Source organism: Danio aesculapii, chromosome 17 (genome assembly GCF_903798145.1).
Source record: "Danio aesculapii chromosome 17, fDanAes4.1, whole genome shotgun sequence".
NCBI classification, from domain to species: Eukaryota; Metazoa; Chordata; class Actinopteri; order Cypriniformes; family Danionidae; genus Danio; species Danio aesculapii.
Window position 1 is genome coordinate 28156961 of NC_079451.1, and position 20307 is coordinate 28177267.

Sequence of the window (20307 nt, forward strand, 5' to 3'; positions counted from 1 at the left end):
CAAAATTACAGTATGCAAAGCACAGGGGAAGACTGGCAAAGCTGTCTACCAATCACAGGAGGGCACGCTCAAGTGGGCGGTGCTTAGCTTACTGTGTTCTTCCTGTTCTTCACCGTGAAGCCATTCCCAGAACCTATAAATGCCATCATCCCCTGTTGGTTCTGTCTGAGCATGCTCAGATGGTTTTTTACCTAGACTGCTACGTCTGTGTGGGGGAAGACGAGGAGGCGGTGGTCTGGGGGGAACACAGGAAGCGGGACGAGCAGGGGGGGTGGAGCTTGCAGAAGCTGGACAACGTTTGATGGTCCCTTCTCCAGTATTGTCCTCTGAGGCAGAGCTGCTTTGAGCAGGAGACAGAACCTTCGGCTGGGAAGTAAGAAAAGAGAGAAACTATGAGTTAAAGGAATAGTTCACCCAAAAATGTGTTTCTTACTTCAGCTGAATACAAAAGAAGATATTATCAAATAGTTAGAAAGTAGCAGCCATTGACCTCCATAGTATATTTTGTTCCTACTATGGGTGTCAATTGTCAACAATATTCAGAATGTCTTGTTTCGTGTTTAAAAGAACGAAATTCATAAAAGTTTAGAAGCACTTGAGTTTGGGTAAATTGTGAAAATGTTTGTCTTTAGGTGCCGTTCGGATACAGAATGATAACTTTCAAATATATTAGCACCCACATTAATGCATAATATCATTCTGTTATAATTGTTATAATTATTATCATTATAATTGTGCACTGCAGTTTTGTTATCTGCTCTTTAAAGAAAACTTGATTCTGATTGGCCAGTGAATTCTACTCTTGGAGGGCCAACGTCCTATAGATTTAGCTTCAACTAGCACCAAAGGAGTTGCCTAGAAGTTTCTACTGAGCATTTAGACCTTGATTAACAGTTTCAGACAAGTTTAATTCGAGAAGGAGCTGAACTTTTCAAGATAGTGGCCCTCCAGGGATAGGTTTGGAAACTTCTGTGATTGGCTGACCATGTTTTAATCATTAACCAACTGAGGGAAAAAATCATTTTGAATAGTGTCATGATCGATATTGCTTTAGTGTGGACTCCGCTATTCTTTTAAATTTTGAATCTGTATTGTTATAGTTATCCTCCGTGTGAATGATCCTTTACAGATTGTCAAATTACAAACCAATCAAAGGTTGCACATTTAAATTGTATAAAAAACTATTTCCCCATTTTTCAAGAATACAATATTGGCATTACCTTGAATCTGGCACAAACTTTCAATAATACAAATGGAAATTACCATAACCAAGGAAACTATTCTTTTTTCCTATATAAAAGATGTTATCTTCAGAGGCCGATGCATGATTTTAGGGCACACAATCTTGTTAGACAGTTCAGGAAGATAATTTAATCTAGCAATTTTGATGACAGACTTTGTCTCAGGCATTTGAGTGTAGCTAAAACAATATTTGAGAAGCTGGCTGCTTCAGTTATTAAATCACACGATCAGTTCAGTTGAATGAGTTTTGTTAGACATCTACAAACTTACTTTAAAAATGTGCTTCCACTAAAGTTCATTCACATGTATTGATCTACTTCAATTGAGTGCATACATTTTTAAGATATCCGTGTGCATTTTGTTGCATGTCCATCCATGTGCTTCACTGAAAAGATGTAGATGTTACTTTTACCTTGGGTGGCAAAGGAGGTGGTACTTTAGGCCTCATGGTTGACGTGGAGTTGCAGCTGTAGGCACAGATACACAACAGGATAATGAAAGGATATATAGATATACAATATGTGGTAACATGAAAAAAGGATAAGAAAACCACTGGCATTTTGTCTTTGGACAGTGAAAACACATACAGGGATTCATTCGGACGAAGAAAGAGACCATATGCAGTGTCACAAACAGTAAAGATTCACATTCTGCAAGCAAGAATGGGCATGTGGACACAAGACACAGACACAAACAGTGCTGATTACGCTCACAAACAAGTGTAATCTACCCAGACCAGGGCAGAGGTTGGTAATAATAGAAACTTCTTAGAGTTTCCTCTTCCAAGACACTTGGAAAAGTTGGAGAAACACAATTTGCAAATCCTCATTGTGGCTTTCTTCAAAGCTTTAAACTGACTGCAAATAAAAGTGTTTATGAATATCTCGTGAAAACAAATGTTTGATCGAAATTTATAACTGAAATACAAACCCGAATCAAAACTTTGTAGTCAATGCCAAGGTGTTGTCATGTAGTTACCAGTGTTGCTATGTGGTTTCTTGTTTCTAATGGCTGCTTTCTGTGCCAAAACAAAAATAGTCACTATGACCCTATTTATTAATAGCATTAACATACATTTGGCCAATCTAATTACAAGTAAATGAAGGAAACTTTTTCTTGGTGCTTTGATCCAGTGGTTCCCAATTCCGGTCCACATTTTGTATGTCTCTCTTAGTTGACACAATGATCAGTTCATAGGCTTCTTTGTTAACAAGCTGATGATCTGAATCAGATGTGTTAGGTAAGGAAGACAGGCTGTGTCTGAAATTGCTTCCAATTACTTCCATACTATATAGTATGCGAGCTGAGAAGTATGTCTGAATTCATAAGGTTCGTCCCAAATCGCATCCTTATGGACTATTCTACGCCATTTTGTAGTTTAAATAGTGTAGGTAGTGTGTTCACACTGAAAACTCTAAACAATAAGTGCACTTCAGTTACCTGGATGATGCATTTATTCAACCATTAAAATGAAGTGTGGACTGTTGGACACTTCATTCACTCAACAGCCGCTGCTTTGCTCACGTAGCGGAAGGGGCGGGGCTATCGGGTGCTCATGTTAGATCACTTTATTTATTTTGGATTGTGAAAGCAAAATTCTTCTACGAGAGTGATTATAGCTCCCGTTGGTGAATGCAGTTATACTTATGGCAGGTATTATTTGGTAGTTTGGCCATTTATTTCACAAATTTGGCAACTGTCAAACATCATCAGGGAAACTGTTTGAATTTCTGCTTGTTAAAAAAACATTAGTGTTCCATTAGGGACGACACTACATTCATATACTATGCTGTTGAGTGTGTAAGTGCATAAGTACATAGAGCATAGTGTGCCATTTGGGACGCAGCTATAGTATAGAATTTTTAAATCAGTATGCGAGAAGTACCCGGATGACCTACTACTTCCGGCAAGATGCATATCGCTATCCTATGACGTCCCGTAAGAGAATTCTTAAATGGGAGTGAAGCGACGCAACTCATGTGGGTAGGTCATGTGATCATGACAAAATGGCAGATGTACTACATCTTAGTTTCATTCATACTACTTGCATTCATACTGTATAGTACATACTTTTCTAACGGCCGAGTAGTACGTTTAAATTCAAATGCAGTACCTACTGAGTAGTATGCGGTTACAGACGCAGCCATACAAAATGTGCAGGACTGGGGGTCCCGAGGAATGAATTTGGGAAGCACTGCTTTAATTTAGAATTTCCGTTTACTTTTGGCTACTTTCCTGTTTTTTAAGGGGATAGTTTGGGTGTATGGGTCTCTTCTGAGACCAGAAATAAAGAGACGACAGAATATGCAAAAACAAAATCAGCAGGAAATGAAACTGAAAGCAACATCTTAGTTTCTGATCTGATTAGCTGAGAAAAAAAACTTTTTTTAAACAAGCAAAAATATAGGACTGCAATTTCGTCCATTAGCAATTGGTTTTATAATTGCTGTGACCTCGCATAAGCAACAGGTTCCTATTGGCCAGCCCCTGCACCCCTGTACCCATCATCAGAGAAGTTCAGAAGATGTTATTACAGTGAGGAAAACTTAAGGTTTCAGATTAAAGAAAGCACACCTGAATTAAAATAATAATAAAACGTGCGTTTCAATAATGATCATGCATTTACGAACCAGCAAGCAACGAAAAACCAGACACACTACAAAACAAACCCACAATCCAATCTCACATCTGATTGACACTAACAGACGGGGAGTCACGGATGAACACAAGTGTTTTCGAATGGTACACATCTCACAATACATCTTCCTCTCACTTACTGCAAATCATCACCTTCATCCTCCTCCTCATCCTCTAAATGTGTCACATGACCCCTGAGAGAGATGAAGAGGGTGAGGCTGAGAGGGTATAGCAGCCAGAGAACAATGCAGAGAACACACACACACACACACACTCAGCAGTAAGAGCTGCTCTGTGCCAAGCAGAGGAGGAGTGTGCAGAGGTGATTAGTGTGCATAGCCGTTTGGCTGACCAATCAAAAGAAAGCGTGGGAGGGGGGTGTACCTTTGATTGAGCTCCTCAGCGACAGATTTTAATAGACTCCTGAAAAACAATGAATAAAACAGAGAACTTCATAAATATACACAATACACAAAAACATATCCAGGTTAAGTAGTGATGGGTTACAACACCAAATTGACCATTTATCAACTAGTCATCCAACGACAAAACTACTTGATTAGCAAGGTCAACTAGTAGACTTACTCATTTAATGTTAGTACTCTTTAGTACTTTAAACTAGGAATGAGTCAGGAATGATGTCGGCTAGCCCAATTTTTCTTTACTTATTAAAGTTCAGACTTGTTAATCTAGGTATGAATCAAGATGGATGACATGTTTGATTGATTTTTAGATGTTGTGTTGATTTATTTATCTTGCCTTTATTCCCTTATTCATGTTTTTCAGTTCAACTAGTCATCAAATAACCTACTAGATAACTAGGAATGGGCTGGAATAAGATTCTAATGCTATGATAACCTTGGATAAAAAAAATCACGGTTTCAATGGATCACGGTACTGTAATTACTGCTCTAAAATATATATTTTATTACATTTTTGAGTAAAAAACAACAACTTTTCCCCCATTGAATTCAATATATTTTATTTTAAGAAACATTTTAAATATTTTGGACGAATAGAGGGTTCTTTTGAGTTGGAGATACTGTTGCCCTAAAAAAGTAAATAAAAAAAAAAACACATAAAAACCCTTACATATACCATAAAACCTTGACTTTTCCAAACCACGGTAAACCTTGAAAACGTCCTATACCTCTAGAAAACTAGTTTTAGATATTTCTTTGTATATTTATTTTGAGGCATGTTATTTTTATACTATTTCATATGCATGATAAAAACTTGTTAAATAGTTAACTAGTTTTAGTTAATAGCTTATTTTTTCATAAACATTAAAATATTAACTAGATATTGAACAAAACAGTCAGTCAATTGACTTATCACTGATGTTGCAAGTGTTCTTATGTATGCTGGCTGCTAGCTCTCTGAAACTTTCACATGGTCGCTCACCGAAGCCAAGCAGGGCTGTGCCCGGTCAGTACCTTCCAGAAGTGGTGTTAGTGAGACCAGCAGGGGGCACTCAACCTGCGGTCTTTGAGGGTCTTAACGCCCCAGTGTATTGAAGAGGACGCTAAAATGCTCAGTGAGCTTTCAGATGAGATGTTAAACCGAGGTCCTAACTCTCTGTGGTCATAAAAAAAAACACCCATGATGTCCTTCAAAAAAAAAAATAAAAATTAAAAAAAAAAAAAGGGGTTTAACCCCAGCATACTGGCCAAATTTGCCCACTGGCCTCTTAACCATCCCCATATCATAACTGGTTTTATCACAATTGGCTTTAGCACTTTCGAAAAAGCGCTTTATATACAGTTGAAGTCAGAATTATTAGCCCCCCGGTTTATTTTTTTCCCAATTTCTCTTTAATGGAGAGAAGATTTTTTTCAACACTTTTCTAAACAGAACAGCTTTAATAACTCATTTCTAATAACGGATTTATTTTATCTTTGCCATGATGACAGTAAAAAATATTTGACTAGATATTTTTCAAGACACTTCTATACAGCTTAACAAGGTTAATTAGGTTAACTAGGCAGGTTAGGGTAATTAGGCAGGTTATTGTATAGCGATGGTTTGTTCTGTAGACTATCGAAAAAATATCTAGCTTAAAGTGGCTAATAATTTAACTGCTTTTATTCTATCCAAAATAAAACAAATAAGACTTTCTTCAGAAGAAAAAATATTATCAGAGATACTGTGAAAATTTCCTTGCTCTGTTAAACATCATTTGGGAAATATTTAAAAAAGAAAAAAAAAAATCAAAGGGGGACTAATAATTCTGACTTCAACTGCATGTATGGAATTAATTAATTAATTCATTCATTCATTCATTTATTCATTTTCCTTCAGCTTAGTCCCTTATTTAAAAGGGGTCGCAACAGCAAAACCGTCATTTTTATTTACATATGCTTTAATGCCATATCAAAAGCATTGGATGTATTTATGGCAACACTTGTACTAAACATTTAACATATAATTTACAAACATAACCATTTCTTAATTATTAATTGTACAAAACATATACAAGTAAAAACAAGTAACTGATAAACAGTCATAAGTTATTTCAGTTTGATCAATTTCCCTTCAAATATTTCCTGAATAAAAACTTTCTCTAATGCCATTTAAAAATACACATTCAATTAAACTATGTTTTATTGTCAAAATATTCTTACACAAGTCCTAAATAGGTTTTTCTTCCCCTTCCAATAAAATATGGGTGTGTAAGTATGGTAGCCAAATCTACATCTCGTACGTACGTCTATTTTTTTCATTCACAAATGTATTCACTCCATACAATTGGCGATTGTTGCCTATTTCACAATTTTCTTTTGATAAACTCACAAATCATACTCACTTGTTATTTCCTAGAATGCTTTGGGGCTCTAATGGCAGATCCTACAACAACAAAAAAAAAAAACAGTGATACATGCAGTCCAAACAAACACAATAAATACAACAAATAGAGGGCAAAATCTGACAAACCATCTCATGATGTGGTTCAGTCTCTTTCCTCAAAGGTGGGTCAAACTTCACTTTGTCAACTAGAAAAGCAACACACACACACATCAGATTTCTCTCAGTGCTTTTAAGTAGGATAAGAATTATTATCTGGTTCAGTAAGTCAAGGGCCAGTTAACACATGACTTACAGTTAATCTCAGACAAAGTCTTCCCGTCTCGTGAACTCCTGCTAGTTGAACGGATTCGATGCGGAACGGACACAGGAGACTGCAAACCAAAAGACCACAAGTTTAATTACTTTTCTGAATGCCTGTTATAAAACTCGGTCACACTTTACACTTTATACATTTTTCATTCGTTAATGTATTCACTAATGTGAATTAATAATGAACAATACTTGTACAGCATTTATTGATCATAGTTCACTATTTACTAATGCATTGTTTAATACAAATTCATGCTTGTTAACATTAGTTAATGCACCATTTAACTTAAACAAAAAACAGCTAAATTTTTAACTAATGTTAACAAAGATGAATATATATACAGCAATGAATATATTGTTTATGTTAGTAAATACATTACCTTATAATTACAATGTTATTATAAAGTGTTACCTAAAACTCCAACCTTTCCTCAAGGCAACACTGCAAACCACAGTCATTAAACCAATAAACTCACATGCATTCACATACACACACTCTTATCACATATGTGCACTGCAGCATAGATAACCGGACACACTTGTACCTGGCAGCTGGCAGAGCCATTACATTTAGGTTCTACATCTAAAGAAACAACCAATTAAAAATCAATGCTTCAGTTTAATCCCTGTCATGATTCCCACTGGTATAAAATGTAAGGAGAGTGTCAGTTGTATCACATCACCTCTGGGTCGATGTCATCCTCCTCTGCATCACTGTGTGTGCTGTGGTCAGGGTTATTAGCTTTGTCCAGTAGCTCAATGGCGAGAGTCCGGCTAAGAGGCTGGGTAACAAACGGATGCTGAAAAAAGGGAAGTGATGCAATGAAACATCATGATGCCAGTCATGAATCATCTCTAAAGAAAGAGCAGATCTTACCTGCAGTAATCTGTCAGCTGTGGGCCTTTTCTTGGGATTTTTGGTCAAAGCCATTTTCACAAAGTGATGGAAATTATTTGTCCTTTGAGACCCAAAACAAACCAGATGAGTGTGAGTCTTTGTAAACTTTCTACTGACTGTATTTGTGTTGTTTCCTCTGGTAAACACAGAGGTTATCTAGTAGATAGATAAAATATATACACTATATTTACACTACTGAACTTACAATTAAAAAAGGCCAGTTAAAAAAAAAGCAAAAGGATGAGGTGAGGATTTTTCTTATTTTTTAAGCATTTAGGTGGATTAGTAAAACTCATTTACATTTTGAGGCATAAATCATCTTCATGTATAAATCAAAGGTGAAGGGCATTCTGATTAGAGATATGACTATAATATGCAAGTTTAAAATATCTTTGATTGAACTTAATCTGTATTGAACACAAGAGTATTCATTCAATATATGTTACAGTAAAAAGGAGATTTAATTGACTAGATAGAGAGTCATTTAAAATCATTTAAACTGTCATAAAATATTTGTATATAAAATAAATGTTGAAAAAAAAAGTATTAGTTTTCACGTAAATATTAAGCAGCTATTTTCAAAACAGATAATAAAGTATAATAATTAAGTTTGTTGTCCTCTAAATTAGAATATCTGAAAGTTTTAATCAATTCAATTCAATCAAAGGAATAAGTAAACATTTTAAATATCATGTATAACATGTAAAATTAATGTATAATTTAAAATTGTAAATGTATTTCACGATATTCTTGTTTTAACTATATTTTTAAAAACATAAATGATGGCTGGGCGATTTGGCCTAAAATCAAAATCTCGATTAAATGAACATTTTAACTCAATTACGATCAATGAACGATTATTTTATTTATTTATTTGATGTTTTGGCCCTCATAGTTCTCTGACAGGTTTTGTACAGTAAATGTGCTCACATATTACAGGTTTTACTTGATTTTAAAATAATTGAAGTAAACACACACTATCTACTATCTATGATTATTTATTGAGCATCAATGCTGAACAACTAAACTAAACAACTAAAATGCTGGTCTCCGTGCCACTCACCCTCATCACCACTACAAAATCAACCAATCACAAAGCTTGTGTTACGTGTCGTCGTGATGTGTAGTTATATTTTTTTGAGAGGTGGGCGGGTATGCAAAGGATGCGTCGAACCGTACACGTGCACTTGGCAGAAGTATAATATCAGAATAATATAAGTATAAATCATAATAAAATAAGTATAAATTAGCCTTGACAAAGCGGGCTCATGTGACTCCACACACGGTAGGAAAAGTAATTGAAAAAAATTGACCTGGAAAAATTTGATCGATTACAGATTTTGAATGTCGATTTCGATTACTTTTTAATTAATCTCGCAGCCCTAACATAACTCTAGTTATGTAAAAGTGATTTCTTACAAAAACATTTAGGGAATTTTTCTGATGTCACCCTTTTTAAACATGAGTGTATCTTTCTTTTATTGCTTCAATGTCAACTGTAGACTTAAATTGTCCATAGAAATACTTACCATTTAACTTTGTCTTTTAGCTTAGGTGGTTGGAAACTGCTCTTGGTCATTAGAAAGAGTGCTCTGAAAAAGACAAATGTGGAAAAGGAGTAGAAAATTTACGTGTTGTCACACTAGGGCTTCACGATATTGAAGAAAAAAATGCATTATTTTTAAAATGTATTAAAAAAAACCAATTCATTGTTTTAAAATGAATGGGGTAAGAAAGTGCTTTATATTCTCCTGTAAGTCAGATATTGAATAATTAAAATGTAAATTAAAATGTAACTTTAAATGAAATACAGTTAATCGTTGTTGAAGCTACAAATGCTATCCTTTCTTGCACCTGCATGTTTTTAAACTCACCTGATATGTTTACACAGCAACAGACCATTGAAACACATGCAAACGATGACCTTTCACACCACAATGGGTAAACTATGCAATTAATCCACAAATTACATGCATTCTGAACTGCTCAGCCTGCTCAGCTGTAAACCCTGCATTGCACACATTGTGATGACATTATTTGTAGGGCTGCACAATATTTCATTAAATTATTGTTATCCTAATAATAGTATATGCAATTCACATTTCACAGACATGTGTGATCAATTTTATTTATTTTAGAATTGGTTGTTTATTTAAATTTGACCAATCAGATGGGGCCTTACTATCTTCATCTCCACCTCCCCAGTAGTTGCTGATCTGCTATTGGCTGGAGCTGCCCAAAGGTGAACTCAGAGCTGAAATCAAATACTTATGGGTCAATTGAGAGGAAAATTAACACAGCCAATCAGAGTCAGAATATCAGCTGAGATTTTCACTCACTTACTGTTTGCACCTTGACAGTTTTTAGATCTGAAAGATATATTTGACCTTTTTTTATATGAATAAAGAAATAAATGATTTAAAATATAGTAATAAAAATAAATGGCAAAAGGTTATATTGTAAGAAATATCATTACAATACCCAACATCGAATATCACATATTTTCCAGCATCGTGCGGCCCTATTATATTGTGCAACCTTGTCATACTAAACATGGCCTACATACATGTCTTTTAACTATGAAATTAGTCTATTAATTTAGCACAAAATTTAGCAGAGAGACTTTAAAATAGTCCAAGTCACAGGAAACACACCTCATAGGGTGCAAGTCGAACATTGGTGGCTCCAACTCCGCCAGCTCAATAGCTGTGATGCCCACGGCCCAAATATCACACAGCTGATTATATCCACCTTTCCGCTCCACTGCCGCCACTTCAGGTGCCATCCTGCAGAGAAACACACACAGTGTAAAGACATTAATTTTTGCAATCTGATAACTAGACTAAACTATTAAAACGAGAAAGGACTCTCATACCAATACGGAGTTCCAATGAAGGACTTTCTTTTTGCTAAAGTGGCTGAAATCTGAGCCGAAACGCCAAAATCAGCTGGACAGAGACAGACGAAAGATGTTAGAAAGGACTTTAGTGCTTCTATATAAATGAAATCTTGCATAAAAAGTGTTTGCTACCTAGCTTTACGTAGCCGTTGTCTGTTAACAGTATATTTGCGCCCTGCAAAACAAGAGTAGAACCAAAGTGAGCAGTTGTAAAAGAGTCAACTCTTCAAATCTAAATTTCTGATGAACACATAAATATTTGATTTAGATTGACATCTCAGCTGGATAAAGAAAACCTAAAGGTCTTGCTAGTAAAGCTTTGAAAGATGAGAATTGGATTCAAGGTTACAGTCACATACAGGGGTTGTAAAATAAGTAAGTTTAAGTCTCTCATACTGTTGCACAAACAAACCATGTATGTTTGTTGTCAATACAATGATCACACAGTGTATTCATGCACAGACACTTAAGTACAATCACATTTATTCCACAAGCATTCGGGATGTTTTTGTCTTGTGCAAATATTTGTGATTACAAGATTACATCTAATGAAATTGTCCAGTTAAAATATGTATTCACTGATATTTCTATTTTAAGAACAACATCATCTACCCCGTTCTCATGAGTGCTAATTATGTCAAGAAAGATTGTAAGAAATTGTCTCTTTATTGTGAGATTTAACGCTGTTTGTACCTTTATATCCCTGTGGATTTTGCCTTTGTTGTGAAGGTAGTAAACACCCTGAAATAAACACAGAAACCCACATTACTATTTTAATAACTTGAACTGTCACTTTCACACATCAGTAAACATTCCCGTTTATACCTGCAGGGTCTCCCGGCATACATAAGCAATCTGGGATTCTGACAGCGGCCCGGTGACTGTTGGATACAGATAGGTATATATATGTATATGAGAAATTCTGAACAACAGTTCAAGATGATAAATGCATTATAACATCTTGTTTTAGCTTCATATTTACCATGGTAAATATCCTGGAGTGAACCTCCACCACAGTATTCCATGCTGATCCATAATTTATCTCTCCTGAAACAGACATATTAAATGTGAAATCTTGTCAGATCAGTTTCAGACACAACAGCTTAAAAGTGATGCTTGTTTAAATGATTTGTGATGTACAGTAAAATAGAATATATGCTAATATATATATGTAAAATGTTTAAGTATCTTTGCTCAAATTGATTGATTTGATCAAAAATTACAAGAAAGCAGAAGCATTCGTCATTGTCAGATGATAAGAAAGAGAGAAAGAGAGATATAGAGATTATTATTATTATTATTACTACTGTTTATCCATAAATGTTGATTGTTAAATGTAGTTTATTCTGATTTATTATATTATTATTATTGTTTTTTAAAAAAATATATTTTTTATTTTGTATTTTTGTTTATTTTATTATAATTATTGTTATACTATATATTATAATATACTACTATTTACTATGAATACTACTATTTACTATGTATGTGTTTAGTGTTTACTATATTGTTAGATATTAAATAAACATGTATGTTCTTTTTAATGTAAACTTTATAAATGCTTTGCCACTACATTTGTCAAGGCAATAAAGCAATTATTGATTTGAATTGAACTGAACTGAAAGAGAAAGAAAGAGCGAGAAATTATTAGATCCATATACTTCTCCATTTTCCAGATAATTACCCCAAATTTTACATCTCTAACAAATACAGAAACATTAAGGCATATTTTGAGGGAGAGACCTCCAGTTTGATATCAACAATAGCAAAGTATGTAATAGCCTGTCATAAACAGAGAGAGTCGGCCAGTGGACAAAACTAGTCAGAAACACTATTACAAACCATTTGAATGAATGTACAGTTGTGTATTGTATTTTATTATATTTTAATAACAAAATTTTTTCTTTTTCATTATCTTTTTAATACTCATTTTAGTCTTTTTTCTTATTTGTGTATGCATTTATCAAAATTCTACATAAGTGTTTTTTGTGTGTGTATGTGTATTATATAATCACTTTACAATTTTATATACTGTTTATATCAGGGGTGCCTAAGGTTTTCCTATAAAGGGCCAAAAACCAAACTGAGGGGTGTGGGCCAAATATATATAGAACCATATTACATTAAATTTGCCAAGGGGAATTTCCTAAAAATGTTGATTTAAATCATATTAACTTACGCAGTATCATTTTTAACATTTTATACCTAACTTATTACAGTAAAAACATAAAAAACTCTGAATACACTAGTCGAGCTGCTCCTGCCTTCACCTTGATTTGCTCGCAGATGAATTGTGCATTTTCCTCTAACTGTCAAGTGACTATTTACATTTTAAGTCTGATTCATGTACAACATTTAATTCAATCATTTAATTTCAGTTGGCTTTTTTGTAGCTCTGCGATAATAAAGAAACAAAAGGTTACTCTAAATTCGAAATGACGATCTCTGTCAAAAGCATTCACCCAACCACCTCCCCATCATTCTCCCTCTCTTTCAGATGGGATGGCGGGCCAAATCAAAGGTTACCATGGGCCAACTTTGGTTTTTATAATCTGCAATGCTTTGGCAAAATTTGAAAATTCAAATTGAACAAGTAGTTTTGAGAGTTTCAATTCTGATCTGAGAAATGTACCAAAGCGACTGAGAAAAACTGTAAACCAGTAGGCATCTTAATGTAATGTCCAAGGCGTGATTTATGCCTGTGATGTATGCAATAGTTTTATATTAGTTTATATTGGTTACGTGGTGGATATTGCGCTCTCCCGCTAACCTGCTTACATACTAGTGCTACATGACAATATAAAAGCCTTTTTAGTCCTCGTGTATGAGATTTAAGGTTTGGGACTCTGCTGAAGTCTGTTCTGAAATGAAAGCGTCAGACTTGACGTCATTCGCTATGGTTTTTAATGACGCACGACTTGCATTGACTGTTAAAAATCCGATCTAACTGCTTACACTGCAGACACAAGGGCAAGGATCCGATTCATATTGGATAAATTTCCACATATGAACAAGGCCTGAATCTGATTTGAGTAAATCCATGTGATTATTTCCGGCTTACACGTACATTGGGCACATGAGAGAAAAAAAAAATCTGAATTGGGTCACTTGAACCATGCAGTGTAAATGCAGCCTAAATGTCACTTTAAGCTGTATAGAAGTGTCTTGAAAAATATCTAGTCAAATATTATTTACTGTCATCATGGCAAAGATAAAATAAATCAGTTATTAGAAATGAGTTATTAAAACTATTACGTTCAGAAATGTGTTGAAAAAATCTCTCCGTTAAACAGAAATTGGGGGAAAAAAATTAACAGGGGGGCTAATGATTCTGACTTCAAATGTATATCCTGCACTTGAGGCTATTGCCCTCCTGGTTAGACCTAAACTGCATTTCGTTGCCTTGTACTTGTTCATGTGTAATGACATTAAAATTGAATCTAATTGAATCTAATTTCTTGTAAAAGAAGTTCAATCAAATGAATACCTCCTTACTGAAAAGAAGGATCAATTATTTTCCCCAACTTGAAACTTTTAAACAGTAGTATAGTGCTAGTAAGCCTCTGCTTTGCATTAAAATACAACTTTTATATTAATTGAAGTCTGGTGTTTGACTGCATGTGTGTACACGTACCTGAGGTAACTGCCAAAATATGCAACAATGTTTGAGTGTTTACAGTCTTTCATCATAATAATCTCCTGCTGCACCACGTCAAAGTCTTCCCCTGCAAAAGTCAATTCACACACTAATTAAGCAAAAACAAAAACGAAATGATCAAAAAGAAGTGAGTGATCACACACAGCCTGTATTTGCAGTGCACGGCACAGTGACATATGCGTGAACACGCCAGAGCTGTAATATTTAACCACTGAAGTATAGATGGACACTGATAGAGCACAATTTACAGGTGGTTAAACAGCAGAGTGTGTGCAGCAGCTCACCTGGCTCCAGTTTGATGACTTTGATAGCAGCCAGTTCTCCAGTGCTGACATTACGAGCCTGGAAAAAGCAAGCATTAAAGCTGTGAGTCCATAAAGTGTGCAATAACAAATTTTGGTCCAGCAATTGCTCTACTCATTATTGCATCAGATATATGCTAGATGTTTTGTGTTGCATGAGTCCATATTTAACTTAACCTGATAGTGAGGTGTGTAATTCCTGCATTACTAGTGGTTTTACAAAACATTCATCCTATCTACCAATGTTTGGTCATACAGATGGTCTCTCTGCAAATGAACACCACTGATTGGTTGTTGTTGTTGTTGTTGTTGACCGCATGAACAAAAAGTAATGCTGTTTTTAGGTTTTTGAAGAAATTAACACACATATGGCATATATTAGGGCTGCACGATATTGGGAAAATCTTACATTGTGATATTTTGTATATATTGCAATATGAATACAATTTCACTTAATGATTTGAATAGCTCTATTTGGAAAGATTTCATTACTTTAGATGGACTGGGGTGATCAAGTGTTTTTCTATCCAGTGGATCTGCATCAATTTTAATAAATCACAAGCAAAAATAAATAAATAAACAGTGCTTTATGGTTTTCTGTGGAGTCTTCCGTGGAGTATTTAAGTACATAAATTCAACAATCAAATGTAAAATAACATAGTCATCACTGTATAAATAATGAAAAAATAATAATATTTAATAATACCTTTACCTTTTAATGTTTAATAAATAATATAATCCTGGGATGTAACTAGAACAAATACGCACATTGTGATATTGATTCTCAAATGATATACTGTTCAGCCCTAGCGTATGCACTTGTTTTTGCTCAAATATAAGACCATATTTGACCAGTGTGGGGTTTTAAGAGGCTTACGCTGGTTTAAAGGGATAGTTCACACAAGAATGAAAATTCTGTCATCATTTACTCACCCTTCACTTGTTTGAAACCTTTATGAGTTTCTTTCTTCTGGTTAACACAAAAGAAAATATTCTGAAAAATGCTGGTTGCTGGCATCCATCCTACTATGGAAGCCAATGAGTCCCCGCCACCAGCATTCTTCAGAATAGCTTCTTTTGTGTTTAACAGATAAAAGAAACTTCTAAAACGTTTTAAAACTACATGATGAGCTACACATTTAATGACAACAAATGAGTTTGAAATGAGATTTGATTGGTTGACGTGTAGCTAAAAGGGTAAGATCTTTCTTTTGTTTCTTGGTTAACCTTTTTAGGATATTGGCTATTGGTTAAATGTTATTTTAACAAACTATTTTGTTTTTTAAAAAATTAGCTTTAAATTAAACAGTTATTTGCAACAGTTTTTCTCAACCACGTTACTGGAGGAGCACCAACACTGCATGTTTTGTATGTCTTTCTTCTTTGTCTGTCACACCCATTACAGGTCTCTAATAATGATCTGGTGATAAAAATCAGGTGTGTTTGGTGAAAGACAAATGGAAAATGTGCAGAGCTGGTCGTCCTCCAGGAACGTGGTTGAGAAATACAGATTTACACCATTGTACAAATGTTTTGGGGTCAATAAGTAGTAAATAGTAATATTTTATTCAGAAAGAGTTCATCAAATTGATCAAAACTCAGAATGAAAAATTCACAGGATTTTTTAATGATTTTAAACGATTTCTACGTCAAATATTTCTATATTCAATATTAGGCAGATTTTAACATCGATAACATTAAGAATTGTGTGTCAACTAACAAATCAGCAAATCAAGATGATTTGTAATGTAGTATTAATGCTGAAAGTTCAGCTTTTTTAATCAGCCAACAAATGATCTAAATCAGGGGTGTCCAGGAGGGCCCGTGTCCTGCAGATTTTAGCTCCAACTTGTGTCAACACACCTGCATGGATGTTTCCTAAAATCTAGTACATGGGTCTCAAACTTGATTCCTGGAGGGCCACAGCTCTGCACAGTTTCGCTCCAACCATAATCAAACAAAGCTGATCCATCTAATCAAGGAATTCAAGACTACTAGAGACTATTAAGCAGGTTGGTTGGAGGTGGTTGGAGCTATAAACTATGCAGAGCTGCGGCCCTCCAGGAATGGATGCTGCCTCTCAATTCGCATACCATCCGTCCTAAATAGTATTTGAAAACAGAATTAGTATGTCCCAAATTGTAGTAAGTTGAAAAGAGTATGCCAAAGGTTCCCAGGTGGTTCAATATTTCTGGTGAAAATTTGAAGTGTAGAACCGTCCATACTCTACCACTGATATTGCCCACAATACATTGCATGTTGGACGTGAATTTGATTAGAACTACAAACATGGGTGAAAAGTGTAAATAAACTACAAACATGTTGGACCAACCGACCGAGACCAACGGTCAAGTAGAGAGGCTTCGGTAAAGATGCTTGAATGACTGTTAATCAATATCTGGCCAACTGGAACATATTTAAACCGCGTTTTCAGTGTTATATTTCATCTGCAACAACAATGTGAACTTATATAAAAATATGTTTGGGCATTAACTTATAAATGCGTAATTTTCCAAAGGAGAATTATCTGCATGAAAGACTCATGATTGGCAGGTTATCCTGCTGCTAGTTCTCCATTTAAGGTGGGAATTAAATATGACAAAAATGTGGATGATGTTTGGATGATTGACAGGGCTCATAACTAGCGCCAGACAGAATCTGCGAACATTTTGATATTTCTGCACAGAATTTTGTTAAAAATCTGCGGATTTATGTGGAGTGATATTGGGAGTATCATAACTAAGAACTTAATATATGAATAAAAATAATAACTTCTAACTTTTTATTTAATGTTCACCATGCAAATTCAATTAAATCCACTTTATTTGGTAAACAAAGCAAGTCTCTCATATAATATCTCTACTAAAAGACAGAAAATATTACTTTACAAATTGTATTGTAAATAAATCATGTGAATATTTTCATATTAGTCATTAATATTACTGAAATTAATAAAAAAAACTGAATAACTATAAACACTGGTCCTGGACCAAGTTTGGGCACCCCTGCTCTAAATGATCATATTTCTATGTAAAAATTTGAAGACACTTATAAAATAAAACACAAATGAACATTTTACCCAAAACACACACCTCTTACTGGCAAATTCACAGAACTGATAATAGCATTGAAGCTGTCAATATTTCCCAGGACTCTGGATATCAATTCAAAAATGCTTTTCAGGATTTTCTAGAACACGCTCCCACAGTATTTGCATGTTCTCCCACAATTTAACACACAAACACACTCACAAAGGCCTCGTCTATAAAACTGAACTGAGAGACATCTGTCTGCCAAACAGAAGTGAGGATGATGTCACCAGAGAGACACAAAAAGAAAGAGAGATTTTCCAACACTTTATCGCAGTTTTGCATGGATTTCCACTCAGCATTCCAAGTCATACGAAACAGAGGCAGCTGGGAAAATGTGTATTGATGTTCAGAGCGCTGTGATGGCTGTCAAAAGTAGGACAAGGAGAACATCAAATAACTTTCACATGTGCGCACACACACACACACACTCGCACAGGGCCTCTCTGATCACAGTGAGGCATTTCACTGTCCTGTTATAAATAAGTTCAGGGCTGTTTCTACTTTATTAAATGGTAATTGAGAAATCAAAGCAGGAGGAGAGCATTCAAGCAAGCAATCTAATTTGCTATATTATAATAATCCGCCAGATTTTATTAGTGACTACAGGTACATGCTGCCCAGTGAATATGTGGAAGGCTCATATTTTCACACCGCCGGGTAAAGCTGGGGCCCAATTTCAGGTCTGCTCTCTGTGGAGTTGGCAGAAAAACATTTCGCTTGGTGGTTTAGGTTTTCTGCTCCTGAATTTTAAGCATGTCCGATAAACCCACTCAAGCAACAAGGCTCTGATTGAGTAAACGTGCGTGTATTACATGGCATACACCCAACACACACTCAAACCCACGCACACTGTAAAACCCCAGGAAGAGGGAACAATTATGAACAAACAGGATGGACATAGTTGTGGGCAAGCACACTCACACAGACACACTCGCAGTTTAAAGTTCAGCCACTTCCTGTCACCAGAGGAAGTCAGAACACATTTAAGGTTTCTTATGAACATGACTGCACTTGCCCTCCCCCTTAGATCCCAAACACCTTCATACAGCCCTCAGTAGTGACCATCTGCCACTGCACACTCTGTCTCTGCAGTAAATTGGTCTACTCTCGTCTTTGTTTATGTCACGTATATCACATAAAAAGATGGAAGATGTGAATTTGACAGCTTAACACCGGCTCTCTCTGGTTAAATGGACTTGCTAGGCCTTGTGCATTATGCAAACACAGATCTCTAAAGCCTTTCAGAATATTACACCACATCCTAGCCGCAAAATTGCAACAGAACACAAATACACTGCGGTCCGGTGTAAACACACATCTGTTGTCTCTCGTACACACTGGTTCATTGGTCAGTTAAGTGGCTGTGTCTTAATCCCTAGTGAGCTGCCTAAGTAGACAGCGTTTTTCGGGCACCACAGGCGCATTCTGTCCTTTTGGAAAGCATCTATGGTGTACAAATATGCAGTCTAGGTAGGTAGCTTGCTAGGTTTTGATACCCAGTTGATCTCTACCTTGTATACATCCCCATAGGTTCCGCTCCCGATCCTCTGGATCAGCTCAAAGTCCTCCTGTGGGTTTCTGCGCGATAGATCCAAGCTTAAATTCATCGTGCGAGTCACCGTTTGCTCCCTCCGGTTTATTTATGTTTTCCCGATGTCAAAAACGGGAGGGGGTGATGATCGCAGACACATACAGTAACGATGGGATATGACGGTCCAGTCCCACCGAACTACAACAACATGGCCTCCTGTGCGCATGCGCAGTGCGACTGGTTGACAACACGGACTGAGGATGGAGAGAAGTGTGTACATAATGAAGCAGAAAGACACTGGAAAACTTCAGAAATGCTTATAATGGAACAATTTAATTTTATACATATAAAATCGCTTCATTTTAATAAAGAATGGCAACACGAACAAACTGTTTTTAAACAAAACACGTTTAAAACATAACAGCTTCTAAATTACAATAAATATGGGCTCTTATTATTGAGGAAACAAGCATACTTTAAGCAGAACATGTTAAGTATGGTTGTTAATTAAAAATTAAGCTGACATAATTACCTTAAACTAATTACATATTAACTTTAATACTTAATTTTTTTCAAATGTCTACAGTTAAATAATTAAGTATAATTTGAAGAACTGAAATGACTACACAAAACTGGCATAAAACTTCAACCTTAAAAAAACACAAAAAAAACAAAAGCACATATCAAAATTATTTCATATAAAACAAAAAGAAAATCAAAATATAAAGATGAAAGCTAATCCAAATATTCAAAAATATTAAGCCATTCATAAATAAACAATACTAAAATAATAAAAAATATTGAAGGCTAATAGTACGTAAATAGTAATAAAACAGTTTGTAATCTCTAACTACTAGAGATGACTAGAAATGTTATAATCATGTTAAGAAATGTTAGGTTTTATTACAACTTTGTATGTAAAGTTGTATTA

The 20307-nt window shown here is 35.2% G+C and overlaps 1 protein-coding gene across 2 annotated transcripts in view; it reads right to left on the reverse strand.

The window, feature by feature from the left end:
• The window catches only part of map4k3b (mitogen-activated protein kinase kinase kinase kinase 3b), a 35515-nt gene extending 15926 nt beyond the window's left edge, over positions 1–19589 (reverse strand). The window contains exons 1-19 of one of the 2 annotated variants that reach the window (XM_056476439.1): positions 19357–19589; positions 14736–14793; positions 14428–14518; positions 11776–11840; positions 11619–11674; positions 11487–11534; positions 10926–10968; positions 10770–10842; positions 10549–10680; positions 9424–9486; positions 7874–7955; positions 7680–7796; positions 6980–7058; positions 6814–6872; positions 6686–6726; positions 4264–4302; positions 4020–4073; positions 1655–1709; positions 192–366 (exon numbers count right to left, since the gene is read on the reverse strand). In XM_056476439.1, coding sequence (XP_056332414.1) covers positions 192–366; positions 1655–1709; positions 4020–4073; positions 4264–4302; positions 6686–6726; positions 6814–6872; positions 6980–7058; positions 7680–7796; positions 7874–7955; positions 9424–9486; positions 10549–10680; positions 10770–10842; positions 10926–10968; positions 11487–11534; positions 11619–11674; positions 11776–11840; positions 14428–14518; positions 14736–14793; positions 19357–19452 — 1426 coding nt within the window. In that variant the 5' untranslated portion in view covers positions 19453–19589. The remainder of the gene's footprint in view (positions 1–191; positions 367–1654; positions 1710–4019; positions 4074–4263; positions 4303–6685; positions 6727–6813; positions 6873–6979; positions 7059–7679; positions 7797–7873; positions 7956–9423; positions 9487–10548; positions 10681–10769; positions 10843–10925; positions 10969–11486; positions 11535–11618; positions 11675–11775; positions 11841–14427; positions 14519–14735; positions 14794–19356) is intronic. The other variant, XM_056476440.1, reaches the window with a different exon arrangement.
• Between the last annotated feature and the right edge of the window lie 718 nt (positions 19590–20307).